At 53.5% G+C, this 25,626-nt stretch overlaps 2 protein-coding genes across 2 annotated transcripts; one reads left to right on the top strand and one right to left on the bottom strand.

Moving 5' to 3' along the window:
* Positions 1-4,964: 4,964 nt before the first annotated feature.
* Positions 4,965-5,939, top strand: ZNF488 (zinc finger protein 488). Its single transcript, XM_029244750.1, has one exon. The coding sequence runs from the start codon at positions 4,965-4,967 to the stop codon at positions 5,937-5,939; it is 975 nt and encodes a 324-aa protein (XP_029100583.1).
* Positions 5,940-15,797: 9,858 nt separating this feature from the next.
* RBP3 (retinol binding protein 3) lies at positions 15,798-25,626 on the bottom strand. The gene is made up of 4 exons (XM_029245877.1): positions 22,463-25,626; positions 19,785-19,975; positions 17,766-17,908; positions 15,798-16,276 (listed from the first exon to the last, which is right to left on the bottom strand). Exons 1-4 carry the CDS (start codon positions 25,508-25,510, stop codon positions 15,798-15,800), a joined length of 3,861 nt encoding a protein of 1,286 aa, XP_029101710.1. The 5' UTR covers positions 25,511-25,626.

Consider the following 25,626-nt stretch of genomic DNA (forward strand, 5'->3'; position numbering starts at 1 on the left):
CTAAATAAGACCTAATTTCTGAGCTGCAGCTTGGGGCAGCTGGAGGCTGACCAGCTGACTTGGGGTGGCAAGTATCTGCAGACATCTCAGTAACATACCGTCGTTCAGTTGTTTGCAAAGAGTTCTTCTGTAAAGGGAGGGGGAAGGAGAAAACTGCCCAGGCCATTTGGTCACTTGTTAAACACTCCTGTGCACTGGTCCCTGGAGGGGCATGAACGGAGGGTAGGCAACCCTGAGGCTGTCTCTAACCTTCAGAACTAGTGCGATAATAAATTGATGCTACCTATCATTTATGGAGCCGGGCTCTTTAGCACTCTAGACATGTTAATCCATTTAATCTTAACAAACACCTGATGAAGTGGGCACCAAGGTGATCCATGATGAGAAAACAGAGGCAGGGAGAAGATTAGCACCTTGCCCAAGGTCATGTGATTGGTAAGAGCAGAGCTATATTTGATCCAGGCATTCTGACCCTAGAACCCACACACTTAACCTCCATGTGGATGTGAGGCTGGAAGGTTCCTGGGACGGCCTGGTTAGAACATGAACAGAAAGGTAGAATGTGGTCGGTGCTTCTCAGATGAAGCAATGATTCCTGTTATCTAGGAATAGATAATAAACAGAGAAACAAGTGCTTTTATGCTATGGGGTGGGTGAGGTATCATTTCTCAGAGAACTTCATGTTTTGGTCAGTAGAATCATGGTTGGTGGCCCAGGAGGACTGAACCCCGAGGCAGAAGTATCCCCATTGATAGGGAAGATTGGACATGGTCAGACACCCTGTTGGCTTGGGGAGCTCAGTTTCAGAAGGTTGCCAAGATCACCTGAGGGCTGGGAAAAGGTTCAGAGCCTGGAATTGAAATCAGGTTCTTTCAATGGGAAGACTATGGGTGGTACTGAAGGATGTCTGTGTGACTCAGAGGGTCGTCTTGCTGAGCTCAGACTGAAAGAACCAAGGAAGACAAGAAGAGTCCCTTCTCAGGACACACACAACAGAGCGACAAGGATGAGTAAATAGTGTCAGGGGGTGAGAGCCCAGAATGAACTGAGGCTATTGAGGGGAGTGGAGGACAGCAAAGGTCTTTTAATACTGGATGGGAGCAAAAGAACAAGGGCTGCATAGATCCACTCGCTGCCAGAACCACTGGTGTCTGTGGAGGGAGAAAGAGGAGGGAGCGGCTCTGCGTTGCCCAGCGATTGTCTGGACAGAGAACCAGCCTCCAGTTGCAAAGGGCGTTGGTAGGTCCATGTAGGAAAGGGGGACAGAGGCAGCCCTGAGCAGCTGTGCATGTGGTCTCCTGACCCAGAACTCACTGTCCAGGGCCAGGAGTGACCCACACATCTGCAGAGGTCACCTGAGAGGAGTTGAGGACCATGCCAGAGGTGCATGTAGCCTGGAGCTGGATGAGGCTCAAAGTCTGACGTTGACCCTGGGAGAGAGCCTGCGATCTCTCGACAAGAGGAGATGAGCATTAAGAGCTGGCAGGGCGCGGCTTCCCTGGTGGCGCAGTGGTTGAGAGTCCGCCTGCCGATGCAGGGGACACGGGTTTGTGCCCCGGTCTGGGAGGATCCCACGTGCCGCGGAGCGGCTGGGCCCGTGAGCCATGGCCACTGAGCCTGCGCGTCCGGAGCCTGTGCTCCACAACGGGAGAGGCCACAACAGTGAGAGGCTCGCGTACCGCAAAAAAAAAAAAAAGAGCTGGCAGGGCTCCCCAGGAACAAGCCACGGCAGACTCACATCATCTTCCAAATGAAAGACTTCCATCTGGTGATGGCCGCAGATGGAGTGGACTGAGGTTAGATGGGGCCCCAGATGGCGTTTGCTAGGACATTCTTTGCATTTGCCTGAGTGATCTTACCCAGCAGCGCTGGTGCATGTGAGAGTGGTGGCCCTCAGGGAGCGTGGGCAGCATGCTGAGGTCCCCTGGCAGGTCAGTACCTTGGTCTCCTCCTTTTCTTCCTCCTCCTCCTTGTTCTCGTTATCATTATTAAGATTTGGATGATAGCATTGACAGAAGCGATTTGGGGTGGATTCAGCAGTTGGCCAGATCTGCAACAAGCTGGAGGAGCACAGAGTTTAGCACTATGGCACTTGCAGGTTGGAGATGAACACATTTGGGTTGAGACCTGCAAATTTCCTCACGTGGTTGTTGTGAAAACTCCATGAAATAAGGTGTGTTAAGCTCTTGGCATCTCTGGCATGTAGATGCTTACATAGTCAATAAGTGGTGAGTTGCATATTTATATCATGAAGCATCCTTTATAAATGAAGCAAACATTCCATCCTGAAATAAGACTACATGTTCCAAATTTTGCCCCTGAGAAGGTTGTCCCATGTGTGGCTCAGGGCACTCTGGACGGTTCTGTCAATGGGGTCTACATGGCTGTGGTTGGACAAGGTTGCCTAAGCTGTGAGGGTAGTGCAGCGGAGCTGTGTGCAGAGGGCTGCGGGGTGCAGCCGGACCAGGGTCAGCAGGGCAGCCTCCTGCCCAGGTGTGGGATACATCAGGTGGTTCTAAACTGTCGTCTGGAGAACAGTGAAAGACAGAGAGTGAGAGAGCGAGAGAAAGGGGGAGTTTGTGTGATGGTGTATGTGCATTTGAGTGTGTGATAGTATGTGTATGGGTTTGAGTGTATGTGACTGTATGTATGTGAGTGTATGTGTATATGAGTGTGTGTATATGAGATTGTGAGTGTGTATGTGTTGTGAAAGTGTGTGAGGGTATGAGTGTGCCTGTGTGTGTGTGTGTGTCTTTGTGAGCTCAGCATTAGGGCTTCAAGCAGATCAGTTATTCTTTGACAAAGGGGGAGAAGTGGCTTCATCCCAGTTGGAGTCATACACTGGTAGATCTGGAAAGGACTGTGGAGATAATTAAGCACAATCCCAGGTGATGGGAATTCGAGGCTGAGAGAGGTGGGAAGGACATCTCAGGGCCAGCTGGTGGAGTGATGTGACTGCCTCTTCCTCTTCAAGGAACGTTGGTGGGCACTAATCTCTGATGTCAGTGGCATCCCCTTTGAGGACTCAGTTTGGAAAGGATGTTACGAGAGGCTCAGCTCTCCCTGGTGGCCAGTCTTGTAAGTCCTTTCAGGTTGACAAAGCTCGAGACCAGGCTCACATAGGAATGGGCTGAAAGGTAGGTCTGGCATGTGTTTCCTCAGGAGCTGTTTAAAGCTCAGAGGTTAGACAAAGAATTTGACTTTTTAATGGGGTAAAAGCTTGGGAGAAGTCGGAGAGAAGGCAGGAAAAGGAGACCTAAACCCTCAACATGCCCTCATTTGGTGTTTGGGTCACATGGTTGACTTGGTGTTCACCTCTGGGGGCTCTGGGAGGGTGACATGGCCAGTGCAACCAAAGCAGGCTTGGCGACACACACTTGGGTTTCAATCCCAGCTGCGCCTCATCCTTGCAGGCGGCATGGGGCAGGATGCTTAGTATTGCAGGACTTGGGTCCTCTTCATCTGTGAAAGAGGGTGATGACCCTCCAGGTGTGCTGAAGATGGAAGGAGGTGACATATGCAAAACGTGTCACAGACTCCTGTTGCCAAGATAGTGAGAAGGAGGTCAGGCACCTGTGCTTCCTTTTACAGGTGGGGTAGGAGGGCAGGGCAAGAAGAAGGAGCTAAGTTGAACTCAAGTGATGTTTCTGTGAGGAAGGAGCAGAGCTGTCCCCTCCTCACGGTCCTCCTGGGCTCAGGAGACATATTTGTTAATGATGACAACTCGGAACACTCAGCTAAGTGTGGTCCAGCAAACCTGTCACAAGCTGAGGGGGCGCTTGAAGATGGGTTTGCAAGCCTTAAGAACTTGCTGGTGGAGCAGATCAGGGAAGGGCAGGGATGAATGTCTTCCCAGAAGGGCTGACAGCTCCCTTTCCTCCTGGGTGCCACCCTTACTTATGGCCATTGTGTGTCTCCCCTGCAGCCATGAGCACCTCGAGGGCAAAGTGATGCCCAGCAGGTTGGCACAACTGGCATATTTGACAGTTGTTGGGTGAGCAGAGGAGAAGCAAGTGTATGAATGTGTGAAGAACAATTGTGGTCACTTCAAGAGAGTGGAGAGGGAGACCCACACTTGGTGCAGGGGCAGGGCCTGGTGGAGAGATGGCTGCCCCCAGGTGTGGGAGCAGGGAGCAGGAACAGCTCCAGACCCACCGCGCCATGTCTGGATGTTACTGTCCAGCCTTTACCCTCTGGTCACCTGTGCTTGCAGCAGCTCCCGTGTCCAAGTGCTTGTAGCGTCTGGGCATTTCTGATGATTTGGGAGAAAAATTAGCAGCTGAGCAGCAAGGAACAAAAACTGCTTTAAGTCAGGGTGCAAACATATTAGAGTTGTCAACCAAGTGAGACTGACTGGTAGAAGCCTTGTGCCGCTGTTAAAAGAGCAGCTGCTGCCTGGAGGTTGACGGATGGGGGGCAGTACTGAGCCTGGCCTCTGGGTGGCAGCATTGTGCGCTGTGGTCCTTCCCCCCGATGGAGTCCTGGAGGTGAAAGCATTGTGCTCTGAGTCAGGGTGAGTTGCTGCATCTGTAGTAGTCAGGGTTCTTTGGATGCAAAGGACAAAAACTGTCTCTTGCCAAGTTAGCCAAGAAGATTAATTAGAAGGGCTGCTTGTCTAATATCACACAGCTGAGGACTGGCCGAGCCTGGACTCACAGGGACACTTGCCTGCCCCGAGTTCATGCTCCTATCAGCACTTGCCCTGAGACACCAAGGTCCCAGGTGAGAGAAGGCTTTCTATAAGTTCCTACAACCTGCGTGCTCCTGTACGTCTCTGAGTGGAGAGCACATGTCTCACTGCCTTTTGCTTCCTCTCTCTGCAGAGCCCTGTGGTCCGAGTGTGCCGACCCAAGCACCAGGGGAGCCCTTCAATCCCACGGCCCCTCCCCGGGCCCAGAAGCCTCAGAGACTGACAGCTGTTGGAGCATCCACCTTGCTCAGCTGGCCCAGGCCCTGCGGTCCCCATGGCTGCCGGGAAGGGAGCTCTGCGGAGCCCTTCAGCTGAAAACAGATGGCGGCTTAGTGAACCCGAGCAGGGCTGGGGCCGCAAGCCAGTGCTGCTGGAGAAAACAAACTGCCTGGGCTCTGAGGCTGCCCCGGGCAGCGGTGGCCGGGATGAGGCCTGTGCCGAGATGGCGCTGTCAGCAGCCCCGGGCGAGCTCAGGCTGGGAAAGCTGAGGCCCCGGAAGGCTTGCTGGGAACAGGGGCAGAGCGCCTTCATGGAGGTGCCTCGGCTCAAGAAGAGGCTTGGGGGCAGGCAGGCCCAGGAGAGGGTGCACAGTGGCCCTGCAGGCCAGCCGGGCCCCCAGCAGCTGACCCTGGACAACCCCAGGGACCCGGCTAGCGTCACCTGCTTCTCAGTGGGGCCCAGTGGGGCCCACGGGGAGCAGAGAAGTGCCTTCAGCAAGCCAACCAGGAGTCCAGCAGGGAGACCGGGGCCAGCCTCCGTCTTCCAGGCAGGCGGACCCGTAGACACCCTGGGGGAGCTGCTGGGACTCATCAACACGGTAGATGTCCGTTGCTGGGGTCGACTTTCCAACTCCAAGCTTCTGGTGGGTGATTTCTGGAACCTGCAAATGGTGCCACCAAATGCTCGTCTCTGTGGCACTTTCCTGGGTGACCCCATGCTGTGGCTCAAGCATGCCACGGCCCAGATGCCCACACCTCCGTCGTGCTCCTCCACCGCCTCTTGGGCCCTGCTGCCCCCCACGCTCACCTCCCTGGGCCTGTCCACCCAGAACTGGTGCGCCAAGTGCAACCTCTCCTTCCGCCTGACCTCTGACCTGGTCTTCCACATGCGGTCCCACCACAAAAAGGAGCACGTGGGGCCCGACCTGCATTCTAAGAGGCTGAGAGGAGAGGCCCTCACGTGCCCCGTTTGCCACGAGTACTTCCGCGAGCACCACCATCTCTCCCGGCACATGACTTCTCACAGTTAACAGGTGGTTTGGAACAAGGGCGTCCAGTACGCGGTCGTGAGGCTGAGATGGCTCACGGGGCCTTCCTCCGAAAAGACTGGTCACAGTTGTCCGCAGGGCCGTCTCCTTGGGCGTTTGAGGATGAACAGCTCAGTCATAATTGGAAAAAGTCAACCCGCCCCCGGGAAGTGCTTTAAAGGAAGTAATGTCGTGAAATGATGCGCTTTGCTAATGGCAGGGTATGGTGACGAATAGGCATCAAGTGTTTCTGACATTTTCAAGAGTGAGGGCTCTGCTCCCGTCACCATAACTCTTGCTCCATGTGGAAGCAAGTCTGGCACCCAGCACGGGCTTTGGAGGCAGACAGACCTGGATTGGGATCTTGGCCCTTTCACATACTGGCCCTGAGCCTGGGCAAACTGCTCTAGCTATCTGAGTCCCGGCGTACTTCTGTGCAAAAATGGAGATGGTGACACCTGTGTCTGAGGGATGTTGTCAGGATTGTATGGGAAGACGTGTGGGAAATGGTCAGCCTGTGCCCGGCAGTGTCATCACAGAGTAAACAGTACTATTAGCATGATCCAGACTAGTCAACTATTGTTAAGTGACAAAGTTTCAGTGGCAAACAATGCAGAGCCCCTGTTTCTCAGTCATGGGCCTGTGGGTTGGCTGGGGTTGAGCTGGGCTTGGCTCCAGGGTTGCTTTCTCTCTCAGGACTGTTGGGCTGCCCAGTCATGCTTCTCTCATGGTTACGCCAAGAGCACAGCAGGACAAGTCCAAATACCCAAGCACAACTCAAGCCTCTGCTTGGCTTGCTTCCACTAATGTCCCCTCGGCCAATACAAGTAGATGGCCAAGCCCAAAGTTAAGGGGTGAGGTGTGCATATGGCCAACGGGGAAGTCATGAGTGAGTGTATAATCCTACAGGGGCCGGCGGAATTGGGACCAATAATTCAACCAACACCTGGTCCCTGGTTCGTCACATTCTGAATACGTGAAAATGGGAAAATGAAACAACGCATACATGCACACATACACGCACACACACCCCTTAACTCTCAGGAAGTGAGCATGCACAAAACCTTAAGGCTTGAGACATTGTGAAGACTGGGAGAGTTCTGGGTACCGTTTATTATCTGATGCATGTTGAGTTTCAGTACCTATGCTGTTTATCCACATTTGTCCTTATTCCTAACAATGCAAACCTCAGGTCATACACTCTGCTGTAACACAAGCCAGTCTGTGTGAAAGCCCTTTGTTGGAATTTCTTTCAAGTCACTGCAGTTCTTTTGAGTGGTTTCCACCTCACTTTCAAGATTTGTTCATTTGACCTGCAGTTTCCAACCCCTCCTCTGGGGCCTCAGTCACAGAGCTCAGGCTTGTGGGTGGGAAGGAGCTGGTGGGGGTCTCAGCCAGCAGCGAGCCAGCCATCCAAACACCCGCAGACTCCGCATCCCCTCTCCATCTCCACGGCAGGCTCCCACCTTGCCCGAGGCAGCTGTATGTCCCCCCTGGCCCAGCCCACACCTGTCCCTCTCTCTCCCACTCCCCCCACCTCCCACCCATTCTCCACAGCCAGAGGTGTATTCATTCATTTCTTGGCCTCCCTGGGCACCTGCGCTGTGCCAGATTGTGTGCCAGGCCCTGCTGGGGGCACAGTGAGTTGGACCCACTGTGTGAGTCGAACATAGTCCTTGTTCAGGGTGTGAGATGATTAGGGTGCAGTGCGACAGATGCAGAACAGAGGCCTGTGCCGGGGTGCTGGGCACGTCGGGGGGCATGCCCAAGTCAGACCTGTGGGTAGGGGAGGAGGGCACCCCTGGAGGCCTCCTGAGGGTTGGGGATGTGAGCTGAGCCTCAGAGTCCAGCAGGAGCTGATGATTCAGACGGGGAGGGCAGCGCTGGGGAGAAGGTGGTCCTGAGCTGTAGTGTCTGAGGCTGCTCCAAGGCCCAGGTGGGGCAGACTTAGTGGGGAGGTGGGCCTCTGAGGTGGAGACATAGGAAGGCATCGAAGGAAGGGAGTTCAGACCAGAGCCCTGGAGGGCTGGCTCCAAGAAACCCTTCCAGGGGGCCTCTGGCTGCAGCAGGAAAAGTGGGCTGGAGGAGAGGAGATGGACCCTCTGAGCCGTTTCCTCTGCATCTGGAAGGAAGCAGCAGTGCTCCACAGAGGCAACAAAGAAGCACCCCCATTTCTATAGTGAGGCTTGGAGGCCCCACCCTCCCTGAAGGAGGTCAGGAGTCCTGCAGGCCGGGCCCCTTTGGGAGCTGCGTGGGACTACAATTTGCCCACCGGGAGGCTGTGCCCAGAAGGGGGCTGAAGCTTTGGGGAGCCTCCCTCTCCTGCCGTCCCACGTGGGGAAGAAGATTAATTAGAAGGGCTGCCGTCCCATGTGGGACAGGAGAGGGCACCTCATGGGGTTGGAATCTGAGACTCCACACCATGCAATGATGTACGTTATGTCATTTAATCCACATGATATGCCCAGGAGGTAGATACTTTTAAATTTTAATTAATTAATTAATTGATTTTTAAATTTTGGCTGTGTTGGGTCTTCATTGCGCATGGGCTTTCTCTAGTTGCGGCGAGCGGGGGCTACTCTTTGTTGCAGTGCGCGGGCTTCTCACTGCAGTGGCTTCTTTTGTTATGGAGCACAGGCTCTAGGCGCACGGGCTTCAGTAGTTGTGGCATGTGGGCTCAGTAGTTGCAGCACGTGGGCTCTAGAGCACAGGCTCAGTACTTGTGGCACACGGGCTTAGTTGCTCCGCAGCAGGTGGGATCTTCCCAGACCAGGACTCGAACCCGTGTCCCCTGCATCGGCAGGCAGACTCCCAACCACTGCGCCACCAGAGAAGTCCCGCAGGAGGTAGATACTTAATTCCCATTTTACTACGGAAGAAACTGAACTCCAAGAGGTCAGCTGACTTTCCTAAGACCATGGGTTCTGGAGAAGCAGTACAAGAATAAGACCCCAGGACTGCCCCACTTGTGCTCACATCCTTCCCAGCCTGCCATGCGTCTGCTCAGCCAGGTTGTGTGGCATTGTGGACGATGAAGAAACTGGGACTTAAGACAGGCATTGACTCCCTGTCTACAATTTCAACTTGCACCCTTCCTCCCCTCCCCAACATTTTCTATTGCCCTTCTCTTGAGCACTTTTCACCGTTTTGCTTACTCTTTTTACTGATTTGTCTTGTTTCTTGTATTTCCCATCACTAGAATGTAAGTTCCATAAGGGATTTTTGCTGTTTTGTTCGCTGCTGTATCCCCAGCAGCTAGAGCAATGTAGGCAGATAGCAGGCATTCCACAGACCTGTGTGGGAGGAATGAACGAGATGCCTGGTTCTGGCCTCATTCCTGACACACCAGCTTCGCACGAGGGTTTCGACATGTGTTAAAATGGATGCACAGCTGTCCTCCTCTGACTTGTCGGATTGCTCATAATTTCTTAGGAATCAGTGTGACAGGCATAAGTGCACTATACTAAAACAATAGGAATTTAGAATTGAAAGGGATTCTACATTTCTAGTCCATCCCCTGACTTTATAGCAGTGAGCACTGAGGTCCATGACGAGCTGACGTGCAAAGCGATGCAAGGCAAGAGGTGGTGAGGTCAAGGCTAGGACCCCTGAGATGTCTACACTGGTGTGTCTTCCCTGGCCCACCCACACTTCTCTGGGAACCTCGGCTATGGCCGCAAACAGAATGATTACTGATAGTAAGCACGTCATTCATAAGCAAGAGAGACATTTTGAAAAAAAATTAATTAATTTTATGACGAAGCACAGGAAAACATCTCCCAAGTCAACTTTTTAAGATGGAGTTCATTTTGGTGAAAATTGATGTAGATGCAAGTTGCTTTGTAGCCATTCAAATTGACAGACGCCAAGATGACTTATGGAGGTGATGACTTACAGTTTATTAATGTGGCAGTTCCTACTTGTCACCAGGCCGCGTTCCCAAAGTCCCCATGGCAGTTGAAGCCTGTCTTGTCCCTTTTCTCTCCTACTCTCCTATATCGACTTGAGATCAGTCACTTTTAATCATGACTTTGCCCACGTTGTCTCTGCCACCTTCCATCCCAGTTAAGAGCTGGCGGATGGTGTTGCCACAGAACATCACATCAGCAGGTATGAATTTTACTCGACAATTCTGGGGTAAGAATCATCACGTTCCTTAAATTCTCTATATCTAATTTAATCTGTTCTCTACCGTAATCCTATTCTGGTAGGACAGGCAGTCTGTCTTTTTAAAATCCCTCCCCTGTCTCTCCAGTTTACAGAACATTCCCCAGCACCTCCCACCTAAGAATACCCTCTCTTAGCATCAAGCAGCATCCCCATGCCATGTTGGTGTCTTCGCCTCTATCCTCCAACGTGCTCTGGATCTTCTCCCAGGATCTCAGCCCTGCTGGTTTTCTGGCAATACCATCATTAGGCAGGTAACACAGGAGCCACTGAGCCAATAAACAGAAAGTCTTGGCTTGCTTTTTGGACAATGGGAGAGAAAATACCTATAGTGGCTGGAAAAATAGCAAATTATATCTCAATATATGACCTCCCAAAACAGCAGCCATTCCATTAAGATTTCTAAAAGTCCCCCAAATGTGCTCATGAGGCTAAAATGAGACATTCTGAATTCAGATCCATTTTAGTTCTCAATTTTTAGCGAGATTTGCTTTTCTTTCTGCTTTTATCTGGAAGAGAAGTAAAACCTTAACAAGGCCAGGGTCCTAGGTCCATATCTACTTCTGGCCAATTTCTGAATCTTAGACCGCAGATTCTACTCAAAAGACTATATAATTATGTTAATGAAAGTGTGTGTAGCCCACTGGGCTTGGGGAGAGCGGAGGGAAGGGGAGGTGAGGGTCAACCTGACACCTGGAGCTCATGTGTCCTAGGTGAAGGCTCCTTAGTGCCAGGCCAAGTGCAGCTCTCAAGAGAGGCCAGAAATCAGGACCGTATGTGGAATTGTCTCTCTAAAAAACTGATGGCCAAAATGGCATGGACTTAAGGAAGCACGTTAGTGGTGGTGGCGTGGGGAGGGGCAGGAACCACCAGCTGGAGACCCCTAACTCTGTTATGCTCCCAGCCTTTGAACCAACTGGGTGGTGGGCCTGGCCCTGCTAACCTCACAGTACTGCCCTGTTCCTCTAGGCACAGGGAGAGACCCTATAGAGGGGTGAAAGTCAGCAGGCGTTGTCCTACGGTAATCCTCCCAGCCTTTCTTTCCTTGGGAGGTGCTGCCGCCCCCTGGTGGCAGCATGCCTTCCCTGCAGGCCACTTCTCTTCAGAGAAGGGGTTTTACATGCCCTGCCTGTATGTATAATTTTGTTTTTATTCTTTGTAGTAGAAGTCATGTGTGAGGTCTAAACATCATATAGTAAGATATGAAATCCATAAAATAAAACTTTTATTTTAAAAACAAATTATTCTCCAATGTGTTTTGATTTGTGCCGCGTCCTAGAAAAGAATTTTTGGAAAGGGATTTTGTTTTTGTTTTTGTTTTTTTTTGCGGTACGCGGGCCTCTCACTGTTGTGGCCTCTCCCGTTGCGGAGCACAGGCTCCGGACGCGCAGGCTCAGCGGCCATGGCTCACGGGCCCAGCCGCTCCGCGGCACGTGGGATCTTCCCGGACCAGGGCAGGCACGAACCCGTGTCCCCTGCATCGGCAGGCGGACTCTCAACCGCTGCGCCACCAGGGAAGCCCAGGAAAGCGATTTTGAATGGGCATTGGGGAGACAGTGCCTTCTGGAAGGAGGGCAGCCGTTCTTGTTCTTTAAATGTAACTTTTTCTTCCCCGGTCACCTTATGTTTTCCTGGAGCAGGAGACAGGAAGCCAGTAGCCTCTGGTACCCTTGCTATTCTAAGCTGCTTGGATTAGGGGGCTATTTTCACTGCCAGCCACCCTGATCTGCAAGGTAGCAAGGAGGTCCTTAGGCAGCTAATCCTATAGAAACCAGGAAGTGTGAGTTGAGCGCTCTCCACTGGGGACCTTGGAGGCAGGTTTCTTTGCCCACAGCTGTGATTCGGCCTGTATCCTTTTTCTTTCGAAGTTGTATCCTTTCATTGCATTAAAGCTGTGTGGGTGGCCATGACCCTCACTGACACACAAACGGGGCCGTCTGCTTCGTGTTGGGCTGTTTGGCAGATGGAGGCACACAGGAAGCAGGAGGGTGAGTGAGATGGGAGAAGAGCTGGGTTCCTACCCTCTGGTGCTCCAGCATGGTGCCTGAGAGCTGGGTCAAGTCTCCGGCAACGATCCTGATGGTGAAGGTCCAGCCTGTCTGTGGCTGGGGATACCCTGGGAAAGGGGGTGGATGGCCTGGTCCAGCCCCTCTCACAGCACATCAGTGGGTGCCTTGAGGGGTCCTCAAGCAGGGGGACATGGGAGAAGGTTGCATGGCAGAGCAGTGGCCCTGGCTACAGGCCGGAACACAGAAATGGGGCAGGAGGCTGTGGTGGGGATTTAGGTACCGAGCCAGGACCTCAGGACAAGGCAGGGGGGATGGACGGTGCAGTTCATTGTAAGAAAGCAAAGTCTGTGGCTGGTTGAAGTGGAAAAGGATATCTTGAGAGGAGCCAGGGCTGCACCCAGTGTTGGGTGGGCAAGCAGGGGGCCCAGGCTGAATAGTAGGCAGAAGCAAGGAGCTACTCGGCAGGACCTCAGCTGTGGTCAGGCAGGGGAACCGCCTCTGGAAGGTGCTGCTTCTGTCCCTGATAAGTCGGGGCACAGCCATGCTGCCCTGCACGCTGGACATCTGGTCATTGCTGCTACCAAGCTTCCCTGGGTCACTTGCTCCATAAAAAAAAAAAAAAATGTCCTGCATAGGGGCCTCTGGTTGGCCCAGGCAGGACCACATGTCCATACCCCACAGCCAGGGAGCTGGAAGAGTGAGCGTCCAGGACATCTGGTTTCATGGTGGGGGAATGGCTACAGCTGACATTGGCCAAGCACTAGATTAATCATTCAATCTACACAGCCCCAAAAGTGCTATTATCTCATCCATCGCATGGATGAGGAAACTGAGGCACAGAGATGTGAAGTAAGTTGCCCAGAGTCACACAGCCTGGAAGTGGCAGGGCTGGCCTTCCTATCTGGGCAGGCTCAAGCTGGAACCTGAGCTCCTAACCACCTCTCTGCTTCTGAGTAAGTCTGTTTCCCACACGTTCATATGGGGAGCAATTCTCTGAACATCCAAAGGAGGTACAAATGCTGGTGGCCTAAAGGAGGGCAAACATCCACTGTGTTAGGTGTGTGACCACCAGTGAATAACTGATCCTGTCTAAGGCTCTGGGCGGAGCTGACTCTGGTGGAGGTGGTAACAATGGATGTCCATGTGGTGTGAAGCTCAGAAGAGAGATCTGTGTATGTCACCCACCCTAAACCGCTCCACCCCTTCCCCTGTTTAAGACCCACCAGGGTATTTGCCATCTGTGACCCCACAGTGCCTGTGGGACAGCTTAAACAAATTAAGCTGCAAGAAACACCAGTGGTGCAAATCAAGGAAATCCAAAAGATGTGAAAGGAAAACCCATAAAAAAAATGAACACCCGGGGCTTCCCTGGTGGCGCAGTGGTTGAGAGTCCGCCTGCCGATGCAGGGAACGCGGGTTCGTGCCCCGGTCCGGGAAGATCCCACATGCCGCGGAGCGGCTGGGCCCGTGAGCCATGGCCGCTGAGCCTGCGCGTCCGGAGCCTGTGCTCCGCAGCGGGAGAGGCCACAGCAGTGAGAGGCCCGCGTACCGCAAAAAAAAAAAAAAAATGAACAACCACTAATGGTCACTAAGGTATAGATAGTGAGTCAGTTATATAATTTATGTTATCTTATTTATTATATTTTTGGAATAATGGCTGCATTTGAAAATAATGATATATGCTAATTATAAGGATTTAAGAAAAAGAGAAACTATAAATAAGAAAGTTAAAACATCACCCCAAATGCTACCATCTAGAAGAAACCATTGTTTGATTTAGGTAATCATCTCATAGCTGTGTGTACATATATATATATATATATATATATATATGTATATTATATATATATACACACACATACATATATATGCATGTATATATATGTATGTATCTCTTTGTGGGTGTATGTGAGAGAGAGAGAAAGAGGGAGGAGGGAGAGTCCTAGAGTGTAAGCATATAATGTGGTCACACATTTGCCTGGGTAGCAGTAGGTTTAATGAAGAAAACTGTGAGATCACAGTATATATGATAACTACTAAAATACGATCATGCCATGAATCTTACTTGAAATTAGCAGGAGGAAAAGGAGCTGGAGAGGAATCTTGCCTTCCATCAGGGCTTTCCAGTTTAGACAGGGTTGTTTTGAGGTGTTCTAGTGGAGAAACCCCTAGAGATGGTGGTGGCCCAGATTCCCCAGATCTCTGAGGTCTAGGGAGGGGGCTGATGAAGTCCAGGCCATGCCTGGTGCCCTGGGGAGTTGCCTGTGGCAGCTGCAGCCTGGACTCGCCAGAGGGCCAGGCCGGACAGGACCAGAACTTCATCCTCACCCCGGCAGTCCTGGAGCCTGGAGCTCTGGGAGCAGGGATTGTGCACTGGGATCTCCCTGCCCTCCTGGCCTCGCCCCACCATGACATTGGGCAGAGCCTCAGAGGTCTCTCATTTTTGGGTCCCTGTGACTCTAGCAGAGCAGAGTTGCATGGGCCCAGGGCACAAACCGGGGGCCTCTCATTCCCCCAGGTTACCCCTGGGCTCCAGGTCTCCTCCCAGGGCTGGCCCAACTCTGGGGGAGGTCTTGGGCTCTGCCTGTCTCAAACTGCTCACCCTGTTAGGAGTCAGCTTGGTCGCCAGAGCTGGCACAGTGACAGGCTGCGCTTGGACGAGCAGGGCAGGTCCCCAGACCACCACGCAGGGCCACTCTCCCCTCTGGTAGCAACGCTGCATGGCGGGATTCTGCGTGGCACCAGAGCTCACTTTTGGGTCCCTGGCAGAAGCAGGAGAACAAGATCATGGAAGGAGCGTGAAGGAAAGATAGACTTGCTGTGTAGAATTGGACTGGGAGGGTTTAGGGCAGGCAGGAGAGGGCTCTAAGTGAAACTGAACTTGTCTTCCTGTGTCCGAGGGCTGCCACTTGGAGGAAAACGTAGTTTTGCAGGTTCATAGGCATGTGTGTTTACTGTGCGTCCACTGCCTGTGTCAGGTGCCATGCCAAGTGCTGGGCAGTAGGAGACGAGGATGTGTAGGACGGTTTCCGCCCCTGAGGACTGCACAGCATGGTGGGGACAGAAATGATCCCAGGGCAGAGTGGGAGAGGTACACTACTGGGGAAGATGCCCGTGCAGGGAGGACAGAATGGGGACAGTGTAGCGGGGGAGTGGGGCTCCTGACCTCTGGGCCTGCACTGTCCCACATGGGAGCCACCAGCTGCAGGTGGTTGCTGTGTGCTAGACACGTGACATGTGCCAATGGAGATGTACTGTAAGCGCGGGACACACACCGGATCTCAAAGACGTGGTGCAAAAGTATCTCATTCATAACAATTTTTATATTGAATACGCATTGAAATGATATTACTGTGAATATAGTGGGTTAAATAAAGTATACTATTAAAATTAATTGCACCTGCTTCTTTATACTTTCCTTAAAAATGTAAAGTGACACATGTGCCTGGCCTCCGTGGCTCACGTTATGATGTTATTGGACAGAGACGCTCTAGTTGACAGCATGAGGACCAGGGGTTGGTGATTAAGAAGCGTCGGTGGAGATAGATATGGACTTCACTTCCCAGGAGGGGGTTGACTTTGAAGGGGGTGAGCTTCCTGTCCTGAGGTGTTCCAACAGAGAGGATGCTGGCAATTGGGAAGAGACCAGGTATATGAGCTCCAAGGGTACCTCTGATTCTCAAGCCTAACCAGAGGGCAGCAGGCCCCTTTGCTGCCCTTTGGGGGCCTCAGTCAGGACCTCATGCCTGGGTGCCCCTTGGATGTGTCCCAGAGGTCCTGGCCTTTTCTGGCTCTGACTACGGTGGCCCTTGCGGCGGCCCTGCAGGCGTGGGCTCCGCCTCGCCCTTAGCAGAGTGTGCTGGAGCATCTCCTTGGCTCTGGCGAGGGCTGCTTCTGCAGGGACAGCCACGTCAGGCACCACGCCCACCCCTTCCCAGGAGCTGCCGTCTGCAGCCCCCACTGAGCGGGCAGTGGGGATGGTGATGTACAAGTCGGTGTCATCCACGTGGTAGGTTTGCGGCAGCTGGCAGCCCCCACTGGTCACCTCCCCGATGACCAGTGCCCGGCCCAGCCTCTTCAAGATGTAGGTAAATTCCTCTGCGGCGCCAGCTGTCAAACTGCTGGTCAGAATGACCATGCTCTTCTTGGAGCCGTAGCGTTCACCTGCAGGATATAAGGCCCTTCAAAATAGGGAGTCAAGTCTCCACCCTGGGCACCTGCCTTCTCCACACTGCTTAGACTCCAGAGAGGAGGGCCAGGGATTTAGTTCTGTGTCCTTGTGTCCACAGGCAAGTCACCCCACCTTTCTGAGCCCCGGTTTCTGCATCTGTAAAATGGGGATAAGGATGTGTGCCGGGTCCCGAGCATGCCAGTGCTTGAGAGGTTTTATCACCAGTGATGGGAAGAGGCTGGACTGACTTAGCCGAGAAAAGGGCTAACCTGACCAGAGTCTCTTCACTTTGGACCCTCAGAAGAGCCAAGTTTGTGACTTAATGACGACAGCCCTCTAGGACAGTGATGTCCAATAGAAAAGCAACATGAGCCCGAATGCAAGCCACATATGCCATTTCAAGTTTTCTAGAAGCCACGTTAAACAAAATTGATAAAATGAATTTTAATACTGTTTTATCTAACTCAATAAATCCAAAATTTGTTCCTCTCAAAATGTCATCAATAAAATTATTGAGATATTTTACATCCTTTTTTTTTCATAAAAAGTCTTCAAAATCTGGTGTGCACTGAACACTTTATGCATCTCTATCCATGTGTGGCATGTGGCTTCCGTACTGGACATCGCAATTCCAAGACCCCATGATCTGCAGATCTGTTTTTAACTACTGGTCTTGCATGTCTATTTGAATTGAGAATTCATCTGGTCCTGATTTTTATTTACATTTTGCAATATTATTGAATGTATATCTTGGAAGATTCCCTCCAAATGCTTGTGTGATAAGGAAGTATGCAAATGAAAATTGCAGGCTGCTTTTCTGATCGGAGGCGGCGCACCCCCCTTGGTTTCCCAGCCTCCTCTTTTCAGATGGATGGGCAGGTTCCTTGGTTTTGCAAGGTAGGCAAGGGAGATGGAGCAAGGCTATCCACCTGGGGTGTGGCTGGAGAGCCGTGGCTCTGTGAAGCGCGGGGACTGTACTACTTCCTCCGGCCACTGCTCTGGGCTCAGGGCAGTTAACAGAAGCCCCATCAGAGTTATGAACTTCCTTTAGGTAGGTGTGCTGGGAAACTGCTGAGAGTTCAGGTGAGATGGAAAACCACTGGAAACGCCGTGGGATTTGGTGATGGCTCGAGGACCCTTCTAGCTTTACATTTGTCTTGCAGGCTGATGGTTGCTGTGGCAGGAATGGCAGGCATTTTGGTTTTAGACAAACCAGTGTTTGAGTTTGGGAGCTATCACTTATTAGCTGAGTGACCTTAGACAAGCTATTTGACCTAGTTGGGACTCATTTTTCTCATCTAGAAAGTAGGTATAATGGTACATGTTTTGCAGGGATTAAAGGTCTTATGTACAGAGTACATGGCATAGGACGGGGGCTTTATATTCTAGCTACAGTTACTTTTACCCAAACCCAAACTGTCTTTCCTTGATTTCCCAGAAGCTTCTAGAATGATAATAGGAAGGAAAGGCTTCTGTACCCACCTTCGAGCTGTGCGTGGGTCCAGAGCTCGCTGACAGAGTCATTGGGCCGGTTGTAGATTTTGTCCAGCAGAATAGGTGGGCCTTCGTCGAAAAAGTAGGAGCATATGGCGGAGATGGAGGAGGTGGGACCACCGATGTTGAACCTGAGGGAAGGGAAATGTTGCCCACTGAGGGGCGGAGCCCACAGGGAAGCCCTCGGTGCCCCTCTGGGTGCCCTAATCCTTGCCCTGTGGAGGGTTCTAATTCCAGGCAGCCTCAATCTGGTGTCCTTTCTTCCTCCTACAGAATTCTTTGGTTGGCATTTCCCAGAGTACAAGATTCTTGAGAACCAGAGACTTTGTGGTCAAATTCATTTAGAAAATACTGCATAACTTACCCAGCCCTTCTGTTCACACATTAATACATTATGTGATACGTATTGTATATGTTATATTAAAGGCCCTAAGTCCTGCAGTCTGGAACTTGTTGATAAATTTTCCCAGCTTACTGACCGTGGACCGCTCCCATGCACCCATGCTGCCTGCACATTTTGAGAGCACTGTCTTCCCTAGGTTCATGCTTGATAATTTCACAGAACCCACTAGGTATCTTAGTTGAGGTGTCCTAACATGGCTCTTAGTGTGGTGGAGTGTTCAGAGTTGTGGAACTGCATTGGGGGTGAGGGATCCTGTGATCATTCCAGGCTATTTGGATTTGTCCTGCTGTGTGACCTCGCTGGGCCCCTGTCTCCTTATTTGTGAAACGAGGAATCCTGGGCTGGCAGTGTATTAGGAGTCTCTTCCAGTTGATGGTCTAGGATGGGTTCAGGGCCCATGACTTCTGCATCTGAACCTCCAAACCTTGGCTTGGAAGGATCTTTAAGCAAAGCACACCTGTGGGCTGGGTCTCCTCTTTAGAAAAATGTGGATGACACAGTTAAGCAGAAAGGGACTTAGCATGAGGGTCATTTGGATGGTCAATAGAGCGTTTGAAGAATAAAGTCATCAGAGGTGCCACAGGAGTCCCCAAGCTCAAGTTCTGTGTATACCCAAACCCAAGCCCTGGGAGATGGTTCATCTTCCAGGGAGGAGAGTCCGCCTCTGGGATCCAGTGCCACCTAGTGACGACTAAGAATCACAAGAGTTTTGCAAGCCAGAAGCCAGAGCTCCCTCTCAGTCAATCCAGCACCTGGGGATGGGGGGGGGGGTGGCGGGGCGGGGGGAAAAGTGTCCAATTCCCAGGGGAGCTGGCTCCCCCCTTCCCAGTGCCCATGGAAGGTGCCCAGGGCACGTCTGCTGATGGCCCCGGGAGTGACAAGAGGTCTGGTTACTGAAGGACATTCTTCTACCCATTACCCTCCCAAGTCCCCTTCCCCAGCTCTAGGAAGGAAACTCAACCTGTATGAGGCATACCTTCACAGAAGCCGATGAGAGGTCTAGCTGAAAGCATCCCCCCAACAATCATTTTGTAGTGTAAAGAGTTCTTTTTGCAACAATAGTGGCTAAATCGCAAATTCTCTCTGGGCCACTGGCTTTATGATTCTCATGACCAGGGTTGTCCTGGGCTGATTTCGTGAGATGTGAGACACAAGCACAGGTGGAAGCCTAGCTGTCCCAAACACGGCTGATCATCAGAGCCACCTGGATGATGCCTGTTAAATATACGGATCACTGGACCTCACTCCTGGGGCTCTGGATTCAGCAGTGAAGGGTCCTGGAATCAGTGTGTTCAAGGTCACCCTTCCCCTCTCTCCTCACTGAATCCTGTGACTAGGTAAGTTTGGGGACCACTGGATTAGCTCAGTGGTTCTCAGCCTTGGTCACCTGAGCTTAAAAAAACCAACAGTGGTGGGGCCCCACCTGGCTAATTAAACCAGAACCCCAGAATAGCTGGCCAGAGCCCTGAGAGCCAGGCGGGCTATTCCACTTGGGTTCTTGCCGGCGTCCCAAGGTCCTTTCATCCCTACTAGACTCATGGCTTTGACTGTCTTCCAGCAGCTGCCCCAGCCTCGCTGGGAACTGCTGAGCCCCGCCCACTGACCTCATGTCGACAATCAGGGCGTCCGTGTGTACAATCTTCTTCCAGACATGCTCCACCAGCAGCTCGGAGACCTGGGTGAGCAGCTCACAGTCCCCAAACATATCAAACCTCAAGTAGCCAACGTTGCCCTCAAGCACATTAGTGTGGAAGGAAAACTTGATCAGGTCTTCAAAGACTTCAGGGGAAGGGATCTGAAAGAGTGGGAGGTCGGCTCCATGTCAGGAGAGGAGGGATTTGAAAGCTCAAATTTCTTTTTTTAAGGTTCTGAGTATCTTTATTTCATTATTGACCATAGTACTTAAATGGACAATTAGCTCCGCTAAAGAAGAAAGTCCAGGTCAAACTCTCCCATAGCCATGTTTCCCTGTTATCCTGCCAAACTGTGCCCAGCATCCACACCTTGTCACTTCTGCCAGATACAGTGAAAGGTCGGATCTGAAAGAGTGGGAGGTCGGCTCCATGTCAGGAGAGGAGGGATTTGAAAGCTCAAATTTCTTTTTTTAAGGTTCTGAGTATCTTTATTTCATTATTGACCATAGTACTTAAATGGACAATTAGCTCCGCTAAAGAAGAAAGTCCAGGTCAAACTCTCCCATAGCCATGTTTCCCTGTTATCCTGCCAAACCGTGCCCAGCATCCACACCTTGTCACTTCTGCCAGATACAGTGAAAGGTCAGATCTGAAAGTGGGTGTCACGGAGGTCCTTTATATCATGAGATATATTGAGCCCACGGGAAGGGAGCTAACATTTCCTAAGGAGGTTGTAGGTGCCAGGGCCTTTCCTTGATGGTATCCAGGTGGTTACATGAGTAGTGGGCCTGGGATATGAACCCCAATGAGTGGTCAGCAGCCTCCTTACAGGGAATGCTCATGGGTGCCAACCTCTCACCCTGGTGTCAGAGCTGAAGGGCCCAGGCATGGTCTCCACTCTGACTCCCCTGAGCTCCCCAGACACTTTTTGTCTCTGAGCTCATCGTCTAAAGACACCATCATCTGAAGACATGAACTACTGGGCCCTTGAGTCTTCACCAGGGATCTGGCCCTGTGCTGAGCATGTTGTAGCAGTTACTGTAGAGAAGACACTATTATCCCCATCTTTTTACTGAAAAAAATGGAAGCACAGAGTGATTAAGTAACTTGCCCAAGGGCACACAGCCAGTAAGTGGAAGAGCCAGAATATGAATCCACACCAGGTGACTGCAAACCAGGAACACCCCTGCTGACTAGGACACCCGGCCTCCAGGCCTTGTGCTGACCTCAGTCACAAGCCCTTTGGCCATGGGCCGCTCTCCTCTGTACCCCTCCGGGCCTCAGTTCCTCTTTTTGTAAAATGGGATAACAGTTTGGCAGTAGATGCTTTTGGTGCCCTCAGCCCTCTGATTTCAGCCACAGCTTGACCCAGGCTGACAGGGCTTTGCCTCTAGCATACCCTTGTTTTTTGCTCTCTACTTCAGGACCTTCTCCAAGCTGCCCCAGAATCTGAGAGCGTTCATGTCCCCAGGGGGACCTTCAGCTAACAGAGAGCGGGAGCCGTGGGGTCACGTCTGCAGAGGCATTCCTCACACTTGTCAGGGTGCTGTTGCAGTCTTCAGAGGCAACAGGCTCCATGATGCGCCCACACTTCCTGTCCCACTTTCCTCGCTTCCTCACTGCTGCTTCAGTGACCACCTCCCACATCAACTGACCGCACCTAAGCCCCTGTCTCAGGTCCTGGCTTCAAGGGAACCAGGACAAATGCTTCCCTGCCTACTTGTTGTGACTATGCAGTTATATCATAGACGATAAACACCATGGAGAGGTGTTGTAAAGGTGCTTTAGATCCAGCTCTTTGCTGATGGGAGTGCTTGGTGAGTCCTGCGGTGTGCTTTGGCCCTTGATCGGGAGAACTTTTCCCTCATCTACCCCGGCAGCAAAACTCCTCAGCCTTGATTTACCTTTTCAGTGTTCCCCAGACCTGCAGTGCTGGCTTCAAATATCTTGACCACACAGCCTGGCCCAGAATTTCCCCTTCAGTTGGCCCTTGTATCATGGTGCACGCCCACCCAGCGCAACTCCTTTGGGAGACAGTACTTGGCATTGCGGGAGGGGAGGAGAAGGCAGTCGGTGCCTAACCGAGGCAGCCTCACTGCAGGGGTTGTCCAGGCTGTGTGTGGACACTCCTGGACATGTCCCCAGGCTCCATGCTCTAGATCCAAGGCAACTGTGATGCCAGGACCTGTGCTGATTCCCTGTCTCCATCCCCCTGACTCATTCACACAAACTGCAAACCCCTGAGGCAGGCAGGTGATGCGGGTGCACACATACCCCACATTTCCAGAATAGGAAATCACGGGGACCTCATGTGACTTATCAACCTCTTTCTCCAACACTGACGATGAGAAGCCCTACAAACCCTTGCATTCTACCCAACCAAGAGTGAAGCTCCTTTTATACTAGCACTTTTCAAACTGAGCTCCTGTGGGTACCGATGTTCTACTGAGGTGTTTAGGGATCTCATGGGCATGTGAGGGACTAGAGGACAGGGTGAGAGAGAGGAAAAGATGTGACTGGTGAAAAATTTAACACGAAAACACGTCTGGAAGCCGTTGCTTTGCACCCTGCGCAGAGCCCTGGATGTGCGGACGGTTGGTTGACTCTCTCCTGGGACTGTGCTGGACCAAGTCTCCCTTGTAACTCACCTGCATGGGTACAATCCCAGGAATGCGGTCCTTGGCATCCTCAGGGATATGGGCTGTCTTCAGATGTGGGTCCCCGGACAGCACCTGCAGGTCAGCCTCCAGCATCTCGGCCAGGGCAGCTTCTGAGGTCACCCTGGCATAGCGGCTCTGCAGACGGCTCAGTTTGGATGCCATCTTGGCTCCCAGCTCAGGGGAGGCGTAGTTATCTGCCACGAGCTTCCCAGCTGTCTGCAGCACAGTGGGCACCTTGGCACGCAGGGCCACTATGTCCTGGGCTGTGGAGAGGGCCACGCTCATGGGCACGGTGATGTCTGGCTCCACCCCAGCCAGGTCCCAGGCCTCACCGGTGCTGGCACTCAGGGCCATCTGCGTGGGCATGGAGGCATATAAAGGGCTGCTGCCCACCTGGTAGATGCCCACGGAGAGCGCCCCTCCAGCCGTGGGCTCCCCGATGATGGTGGCACGCTGCAGGTCCTGCATGGTGTGAGCGAAAGCCTCAGCCGCCGACCCGCTGGTGTGACTCACCAGGATGTAGAGGTCCTTGTGGGAGCCGTAGCGCTGGCCTGCCACCTGGGGCAGGGTCCACACCTCTGTGACCCTCGACATGGCCCTGTCAAAGACGGAGTAGAGGTGCTGGCGGGGCTCTGCCTCGAAGAAGTAGGAGCAGAGCAGCGGCACGGCCGTGGAGTAGCTGCCAGGGTTGTAGCGCAGGTCGACCACCAGCGCGGGCGTGTCTACCAGCTTCTGCCATACCAGCTGTACCAGCTGCGGCCCGATGGCTTTCACTGTCTCCAGCTCAGCCATGGCGTCGAAACGCAGGTAGCCCAGCCGGCCCGGCAGCACCTCTGTCTTGAACAGGGCCTCGATGAGGTAGGAGAGCTCCTCTGGGGAGGGGACGATGGGAGGTGGTAGGGGCACTTCCTCAGCCACCATCTCGCCGGGGCTGTGGAACACCAGCAGACGGTGGTCTCCAGACATCTCCTGCAGGTCTGCCGTGAGCTGGGAGGCCAGCGACTCCAGGTCCACTGCTGTGCGGTAGGCCCCCTGGGCCAGCTTGGCTTGCAACACGGCGCCTGTCTGCCCCACGACCTCTGGCCGAGCATAGTGGGCCTCCAGCAGGTGCCCTGTGCCCTCCACCAGCTCCCCCAGGCTTCGGTGGAACTCCAGCACCTCCTGGGCTCTGTCCAGGGCTTCCTCAGCCAGTACAATGGCATCGGGGACCACGCCGCCCCCCAGCCAGCACTCGCCATGGTTGTCGATGAAGGTGAGCACGGGCACTGTGAGCGCCAGGCCGCCCTCGGGCGTCTCCAGCAGGGGCACCGTGTGCGTGTGCAGCAGGCTGCCCGCCGTGATCTCGCCCACCAGCGTGGCCCAGCCGAGCGACTGCATGAAGAAGGCCAGCTCCTCGGCTGCGGTGGCGGTACGGTGGCTGGTGAGCAGGTACACCCCGCGCTGGGTGCTGTATGGCTGGCCCAGCAGCTCGGTCTGGCTGAAGTGCTCCTGCGTGACATTGGTGCGCCGGTCGTAGGTGGTGAAGAGACGCACGGGGCTGGCGTCGGGTCCCTGGAAATAGGAGAGCAGCAGGGGCACGGCGGAGGACGGCCCCCCAGGGTTCTGCCGCAGGTCCATGATGAGGTGTTCCGTGTCCTGCAGGGGCTCCCACACCTGGCGCAGGATGTACGGGGCCAGCACCCCCAGCACTGAGGCGTCGGCAAACCTGTCAAAGCGCAGGTAGCCCACGTTGCCCGGCAGCACGGACACCTGGAACACGGAGTCCACCAGGGCCCGCCGGGCAGCCTCGTCCTCGGGCACTTCTGAGACCATCTCCGGGGGGTCTTCAGCTTCATCCTCGGGCCCAGAAGAGGCTTCTTTGGACCTGACCACCTGCACCAGGAGCCTGGGGTCCTCGGACACGGCCTGCAGGCCGGTGTTGAGCTTAGTGACCAGATCCTCCTCGGAGACCACCGAGGACAGGTCCATGTTGGCCAGGCGGTGCAGCAGGGCGGGCACGCGGTCCACCAGCGTGTAGTATTCCCGCAGGGCCTCCTGCAGGCGCTGGATGACGCCCGGCAGGGCGCGGCGCAGCGTGAGGACGGCCAGGGCCTTCTCCAGGGCCTGCTCAGCCGGTGTCCCCACGCAAGGCAGCACCCCGCTGCCCTCCCAAGTCTGGCTGCCTTTGCCCAGGGGCCCCAGGGACCTGGACACGGGCACGGTGAGAAAGAAGTCAGACTGGCCTATCCTCAGCTTCTGGAGGTCCAAGGCCCCCCCCACAGTCCGCTCGCCCACCACGATGGCCCTGCGCATTTGTTTGAGGATATAAGCGATGTCCTCAGCCACACCCCCCGTGCGACCACTGGTGAGGACCACCACATCCTTATCGGCACCGTAGTTGTCTCCTAGGACTTCGGGGAGGGTCCAGATCTCAGTGGTCGTATTAGAGGGGCGATCGTAGATGGTATCCACGTGCAGGACTGTGTTCCCTGGGTGCAGGTAGGAGATGACATAGGGGATGCCGGAAATGTGGCCCCCAGTGCAGTGGCGGAGGTCCAGCACCAAGGCAGAGGTGCCCATGAGCTTCCTCCAGACGTTGGCCGCCAGGAAGCTCCTCAGCTTGCTCATCACCTCCTGGCCCGGGATGTCGTCCACCCGCAGGTAGCCCACATTGCCTTCCAGAACCTCATGGCGGAAGCCATTCTGCAGCCCCGCAATGAGCTCCTCTAGCGTGAGGTTCATGAGTGCTGGGGCTTGCCGGGGAGCCTCGAGGGTGCTGGGCTCATAGGAGATGACCAGGCGAGGGTCGTTCAAGGAGCTCTGCACGCCAGCTGTCAGCACATGGGCCAGAGTCTGAGGGTCTGAGATGGCCAGGATCTCACGACTCTTGATGGCCTGCTCGATGGCTTCCTGCATCCCCATCAGGTTCTCTGGGAAGCAGTAGTTATCCAGGAGGACCCTGGCCATGTCCAGTACCAGGCTCGGCTGGAATAGGTGTGTAGGGCCAGCCAGGCTGCAGAGCAGCATGGGCAGGAGCAGGGCCCATTTTCTTGACATGGGGATCCAGAGGGAGGGCTGGCTCCTGCACAAAAGCTCTCTCGACACTGTGCGCCAGGCAACAGCACTGCCCTGCACGGCTGCCTTTCTCCCGCGTCCTTCTCAGCCAGCGGACA

This window comes from Monodon monoceros, unplaced genomic scaffold, assembly GCF_005190385.1.
Source record: "Monodon monoceros isolate NGI ecotype Baffin Bay Population unplaced genomic scaffold, NGI_Narwhal_1 Super_Scaffold_4, whole genome shotgun sequence".
NCBI lineage: Eukaryota > Metazoa > Chordata > Mammalia > Artiodactyla > Monodontidae > Monodon > Monodon monoceros.

Coding starts and splice junctions, on each gene's coding strand:
- RBP3 (XM_029245877.1), bottom strand. CDS start 25,510: ATGTCAAGAAAATGGGCCCTGCTCCTGCCCATGCTGCTCTGCAGCCTG. Junction 17,909..19,784: donor GCCCTGATTGTCGACATGAG/GTCAGTGGGCGG, acceptor CCCTTCCCTCAG/GTTCAACATCGGTGGTCCCA. Junction 16,277..17,765: donor GACCCACGCACAGCTCGAAG/GTGGGTACAGAA, acceptor TATATCCTGCAG/GTGAACGCTACGGCTCCAAG.
- ZNF488 (XM_029244750.1), top strand. CDS start 4,965: ATGGCTGCCGGGAAGGGAGCTCTGCGGAGCCCTTCAGCTGAAAACAGA.